This window comes from Myxine glutinosa, chromosome 8 (genome assembly GCF_964187855.1).
Source record: "Myxine glutinosa chromosome 8, kmMyxGlut1.1, whole genome shotgun sequence".
Taxonomy (NCBI): domain Eukaryota; kingdom Metazoa; phylum Chordata; class Myxini; order Myxiniformes; family Myxinidae; genus Myxine; species Myxine glutinosa.
This window is the reverse complement of record NC_136268.1, coordinates 137,757,626-137,764,459: the sequence shown is the minus strand read 5'-3', so window position 1 is coordinate 137,764,459 and position 6,834 is coordinate 137,757,626. Positions and strand designations below refer to the sequence as shown.

The following is a 6,834-nucleotide window of genomic DNA, read 5'->3' as shown; positions in this document are numbered from 1 at the left end:
TCCAATCGAGGGGAAACTTCACGGATCTGTTCAGAAAGTCAGTCTACTAAAATGTCATTTTGGAATTTGCGATAGGGCACGTGGTTTGGCAGATATCATTAATTAAACGAAAATATTTTTAAAAAATGGATACCTTGTTTATTCTAGAGTTCTCCTCAAGCCGCACCGCACACCCTCAGCCTCGTCTCGCGAACGTCAAAAGCGCGACAGTGCACGCTTTCGGGAGGGGCGGAGCCAAGCCGAGCAACATATATATACACATCGATCATTGATCGTGAACCGGAAAATATAATAAATTACTGATATTTAGCGACTCAAAAGGTTCTTTATCAACAACTTATTTTCTCGTGCTTCTGCTGACCTGTCTGCAAGGTGTATAAATCGAAGTCCCGATTGAGAATCACAGGTGAGCCCGTCCTGAGGTAATTAGCGATTGGGAACGATTCAGAACCTTTGGGTAAATAACCATTGGTAATTTCCCCAACAGTTTTCCGTACGACAGACTGCTGGTAGGGGACATGTATTGCAGCACAATACTTAGAATGCTTGTTTTTCAAGATATTCCACTCACAAGGTTCGGACATACATGGCGGCGGCCATCTTGGATTTTGACGTGGCGAACCAATTTTCAATAGCGTTCTTCCTTATGCGTAGATACACCCACACACCAGATTAGAAGTTGGCAGTTCGTTTATTTTTCAAGATATTCCGCTCACAAGGTTCAGACATACACGGCGGTGGCCATCTTGGATTTTGACGTGGGTTGCACCCACACACCAAATTAGAATTCGGTCCTTCGCTTACGCACGCACGTACGTACACACGGACAGAGAGGAAAACCATAGTCCCCCTTTCGCTCCGCGGTGCGACGGGGGACAAAAACGGGGTCGTCCCACGGCCTATAAGGGACGTTGGACTGTGACTTCAGCACAAAGGGAGTTCGCAGTGCAGTGGAGAAATAAAACCGAATGTTTCTCACCAATGGACATGACACGAGGCACCTCCACCTGCCTATGCATCTCAATGTAGTACCTCTGCACGAACCTGGGAATAATAATTTGACCAGAAAACCTGGTAATTAATATTGGGAAAAGTCGGTTCATTTATTACCATAAGACTACGAAGATTAACCATCTATGAATAATAATTTTCATAGTTATCCTCGGAGAGGGTATTGTATTTGACTCCATTAATTTGTCTGTCTGCACAGAATGTGCTGATGTAGGTCACAAATCGCCACCTGGTGGTAGACAGTAGTACATGTTATCTTTTTTCAACGTACGTCTACCAAGTATATAGACGTCTATAAAGTACGTCTATAAAGTATGTACAATTAGAATGCGAATACGTCTATAAAGTACGTACTACTAGTATGCGAGTGTCTATGAAGTAGGTACTACTAGTATGTGAGTTTGTCTATAAAGTACGTACTACTAGGATGCAAGTATGTCAATAAAGTAGGTACTACTAGTATGTGAGTATGTCTATAAAGTACGTACTACGAGTATGCATTATAGACATACATTAGTATGTCTATAAAGTACTGTTACGTATTACCTCCCCATGCCGGTTACGGTTCAGAGTCTGGAGCAGGAACACGGCTGAAAGATTTGTTATTTTGTGTTTTCTAATAAACCATGGTAAAACCACACCAATGCAATTGTAGAATAAAACAAGTAATTGTATTAACAACTCTCACATACACAATAATAACACTATTAAAGAAAGTACAATGAAAATGTCACTTGCATCAAATGAACAATACATATGATGGTACCATCATTCCCCAATGATCTCAAAGAAATGAACTCACAATACGCCAAACGTTGAGTGGAATGTAACTGTTACGGATTCGTCACTTCCGTTGTGGTGGTTTTCATCCACTGTAAACATTTTCGATTCCATGTACTATTATTGTTGTCAAAAGGTTTATTGTTTATGAACTGTTTTCAAAGGTGAAAAAGTTAGTTTTAAATGAAACCGGAACCGGACGACGAAGAAGAGGAGGAGAAAAGAAGGCGGAGCGAGGAGTCGGACAAGAAGCATAGTTGCTTTGCGGTCCGGAGCGAACGTTGGCGAGCAAGAGTCACGAGTGAACTTTGGGTTTCCCAGGAAAGGGATTCTTGCGACAGAGTGGTTATCGCTGTGACAGATTAACCTGCGTGTCAGGTTTTGCGATCGATTCAGGATAGAATCATCTCGAGACATAACGGCCCGACGAACGGGCCGTCGGCCATTTTGACTCGCGCGCTTTTTTGCATTGAGCAAGGTTTCTTTGCTTCGCTTCAGCCTTTGCGCGTCGCGCAAGGTTTGTCTTTGCTTGACTTCAGCCGTTTTCACCGCATTCAGATGTATCTGGTGTGTGCGTGTGTGTGTAACGCGGACTTTGAAGGTAAATCGGAGGTTCGCCGACGGTGAGCCGCGGAACGTCCATACCCGAGGGTGTGATTTCCCAGTCGCCTGGAGGGTGCCTTTGGATTTCCCAGTCGCCTGGAGGGCGCCTTTGCACAGCTTTGGCAGCAGGGACTGTAACTGCCAACCCAACGGGATTCTGGTCTTGATTGGACATCGATCTGACGATCGCTGGAGCGAATCAACTTTGGCTTGAAGCCGGGAATAAGAGACATTGGGAATGTTCTTGGTTCACCCACTTGGAGCACAGTGAGTTATATGTTACGAAACTGATGGTACCATCATAGGACATATATCGATTGTACTTTTGATTACTATTATTGTTGTACTGTTATTCTTGTGTGATCTTAATACAATATTTGTTTGTGAGTAACAATTGGTGTGGCTTCCACATTGATCTTTGACATACAGAATAACACATTTTTCTGCCGTGACTCCTCTCGGGGCTCGGAGGTACACCGTGACCAGGGGGTCGGGGAGGAGCACGTAACAGTAATATTCCCCAAAGTCCATGTACGGATCTCCACACTGGTGGAAAAAAAAACAAAAAAACATCCTGACGATGAAAAGCAATGTCGAAAGTCCAGGGGTGTGCAATTCAAGCCACCGCAATGACAACTGTAGTACTTAAACGAAGTGCAAAGACTTGAGGCCTCGGTGTAGTGTTGGGTGGTTTAGACCGATGGATTGCAAGATCAAGGTCGCAGAACAGCAAATCAATAGGCAGGTATTGGCGCGACCGTGGATGAGGAGTTATGAGGTGAGAGGTTGATATGGGAATTGAGCCGGTAGGTATACCAACGACAATCAACACGATGAGGTTGATACGGAAATCCCAACGGCAAAACAAGATGCACCAAGCGGGCAGCCTCTTCTTCTTCGAGGAAGCATTTTGTTCTTTAAAATATGTACTATTGGAACGTGACTACGTCTATAAAATACTGTACATACAATTGGAACGTAAATTTATGCAATAAAACAGAAAAAGAAAAAGACAGAAAAAGGCCTTTTGCCTAACCTTAGGTGATTCATCTTAAAGATATTCTATTGTATCCAGGTAAGACAATTTTTGTATTGAAGTTTCATAAGAACAAAATGAGGAATCAACCAAATTCTCCCACAACCGACTTTTTATTGTTGCATTTAGTCCATTTTACAATTCCTTTCTTCCCCCCACCCCCCACACACATCCAAACCCCCTCTTGCGCTCCACTAACCATAACCAAATAAGGAGAAGTCATTGCTAGGATTAGAGAAATTAGCAAATCGTGCAACAATTTATAAAAATGTCATTAATCAAGCCCCATGAGCCCAGAAATGTGCAAATAGTTTCTTACTAATGATACACGATGGGCGGCTTCAAAACAAGATCGGCAATGAAGTCGTGGAGGAAGGGAAGGAAATAGAAAATACAAAACGAAATTCCATAATCGGTGAATTCCGAATCAAATCCCAGCCCAATACGCGTTTGCAGAGACGAATCGCATGGAAATCGCCGGATCAGGTCCCGAGGTCCTTCTGATAGAAGAGCGCCTTGCTGTTTATACGATACGTAGGTATCCATGAAGCCTCACGGGATGGACGGTTCATGATCTATTCTTTTTCTGATGTCCGGCCCTCGGCTGGATACAGGAAACTACGATTGTATGATTTTGTGCAAGATGCAATATTCATGATCGATTCCATTCACAACAATATTACATGAAAAAAAAAAAACATAATTTGATTTTTAAAAAGCACAAAGACAAGTACATAAATGCTGTTATACCTTGATGACATTAATTACAGGTGGGAAGTCTGACTTGCTTAAAAAAAAACAAAAAAACATCCTGACGATGAAAAGCAATGTCGAAAGTCCAGGGGTGTGCAATTCAAGCCACCGCAATGACAACTGTAGTACTTAAACGAAGTGCAAAGACTTGAGGCCTCGGTGTAGTGTTGGGTGGTTTAGACCGATGGATTGCAAGATAAGCCGAAATCATTTTGCTTCGACGCCAAGGTGCACCGTCACGTCGCCGGTATGCAGCTGGCCATGCGTGATGAGAATACTCTTACAGGTAATTGTTGTTGCGAGCGTGATGGTCATATAACTATGTGTGGCTATCTCGGAAGCAGTATCGATTAGTTAGGTCTGATCCGTAGCATGTGTCGAGCACCTTGCACAGGGCACAAATAGGCTTCAGCGAGCCCGTTTGTCGCCCATATGCACCTACTTAGAGAGCATACCAAAATGGGTGATAACAGGGCTCATGTGAAAGCCACCTTTGGTCATGCAATAAGGTGGTTGAGGTGTGGGAGAGGTACAAACTAATTTTTATTTTTTTTCTTATAGCCTTTCCACATATAATTATATTTAGCACACACCTAGGCAGGTACGTTGAAGGTTCGGGTCCACCTCTCAACCAAGTGCTACATCATCACCCTGTAAGCTAATTTAATTGCACGTCATCACAGGCCGTGTTTTTGTGGTTGCGAAGAAAATTAAAGGTGCTGGGTCTTGTTTTGGCCCTCAAACATGTGTCGATGATACACATTGTTAAAAGACAATGAGTCACCATTGTCTGCCTCAAACAATCTCCGCACAATAGAAAATACTCTCGTCACCTTGCTCGAAAATACAAACGGGCCCCTTGAGTATAATGAGGTTAGAGATTTCGCCAAGCCTCCACCAAGAATCCTTTGCACTTGATGACACCGCGGCATTTGATGACGACCGAGTAGCGGAGGACCCACACAGGTGTCCATCCAGCTGCTGGGATGTTCAAGGCACCGCCAACTGCACTTTCGAAAGCTGCAGCAGGAAGAATGTCTGAATAAGAGGCAAAGGGTCGGGGCAGGGAAGAAGAGAAAAAACAAATTGTGCTTCGTCAATAACTTGTCGCAATATGAGCAAAACACGTGGGTTTGAAGGTGTTCAAGTTGCTGACACAAGCAAATCTAGCAATACGCTCACCAGCAGGATCGTTGTGGGTCAGGAGCTGGATGTCAAACTCCTTGGCGAAGGCAGTGAGCTCGGGTGGCATTACACAGCACGACGCAAGGTTCACCTGGTTACTCACCGGTTTCACCTGGTAAATACAAAGACCTTTAAATTCCAAAAGTGAATGGAAAAAGGACAACCACTTAATGTCCTCTTTGAGGTCTGTGCTTCACCACCATTCGTCGCTCCCTTCGGCATGACGTCAGAATCATCGCTTTCAATGTCCCGCTCCCAGGATCGAACCCGGACAGGCACGGCACGGCACGCATCCAGTCATGATGTTACAAACTCAGCTGTCCTCCTACCAACCCGACCCATGTCTTTAGGCTGGCCATACAAATGATGCTCAAAATCCCACGTGTTCATAAGGCCTGCACGCCAGGTTTCACCAGTGGAGAGTTTTGGGGTATTGGGGGGGAGGGGGAAGGGGGGAGGGGGGAGGGGGGAGGGGGGAGGGGGGGAAGGGGGGAGGGGGAAGGGGGGAGAGGGGAGGGGAGGGGGGAGGGGAAGGGGGGAGGGAGGGGAGAGGGGAGGGGGAGGGGGGGAAGGGGGGAGGGGAGGGGGGAGGGGGAGGGGAAGGGGGGGAGGGGGAGTGGGGGAGGGGGAGGGGGAGGGGAGGGGGGAGGGGAAGGGGGGAGGGGGGAGGGGGGAGGGGGGAGGGGACGGGGGGAGGGGAAGGGGGGAGGGGGGGAGGGGGGGAGGGGGAGGAGGGGGGAGGGGAAGGGAAGGGGGGAGGGGGAGGGGGAGGGAGGGGGAGGGGGAGGGGAAGGGGGGAGGGGGGAGGGGAAGGGGGAGGGGATGGGGAGGGGAATGGGGAGGGGGGAGGGGAATGGGGGAGGGGGAGGGGGAAGGGGAATGGGGGAGGGGGAGGGGAATGGGGGAGGGGGGAGGGGAGGGAGGGGAAGGGGGGAGGGGGGAGGGGAAGGGGGGAGGGGAATGGGGGAGGGTGGGAGGGGGGAGGGGGAGGGGGGAGGGAGGGGAAGGGGAAGGGGGGAGGGGGAGGGGAGGGGGGAGGGGGGAGGGGAAGGGGGGAGGGGGAGAGGGGAAGGGGGGAGGGGGAGGGGGGAGGGGGAGGGGAATGGGGGAGGGGGGAGGGGAATGGGGGAGGGGGGAGGGGGAAGGGGAATGGGGGAGGGGAGGGGAATGGGGGAGGGGGAGGGGGAGGAGAATGGGGAGGGGGAGGGGAAGGGAAGGGGAGGGGAAGGGGGGAGGGGAAGGGGGGAGGGGAAGGGGGAGGGAAGGGGGGAGGGGAAGGGGGGGAGGGGAAGGGGGGAGGGGAAGAGGGGGGTGCCCGGGGCAAGAAGGGCCCCTCTCCCTTCCCCTCCCCCCCTTCCCCCTCCTTCCCCCCTTCCCCCTCCCCCCCCTTCCCCCTCCCCCCTCCCCCCCCATTCCCCTCCCCTCCTCTTCCCCCTCCCCTCCTCCTCCCCCTTAACACCAGGGGG

The 6,834-nt window shown here is 49.1% G+C and overlaps 1 protein-coding gene across 1 annotated transcript in view; it reads right to left on the bottom strand.

The window, feature by feature from the left end:
* Positions 1-4,708: 4,708 nt before the first annotated feature.
* Positions 4,709-6,834, bottom strand: part of GCLM (glutamate-cysteine ligase modifier subunit) — a 36,643-nt gene continuing 34,517 nt past the window's right edge. Inside the window, exons 6-7 of the mRNA XM_078783745.1 lie at positions 5,366-5,480; positions 4,709-5,221 (exon numbers count right to left, since the gene is read on the bottom strand). Of these exons, the coding sequence (XP_078639871.1) occupies positions 5,058-5,221; positions 5,366-5,480 (279 nt within the window). The 3' untranslated portion in view covers positions 4,709-5,057. The remainder of the gene's footprint in view (positions 5,222-5,365; positions 5,481-6,834) is intronic.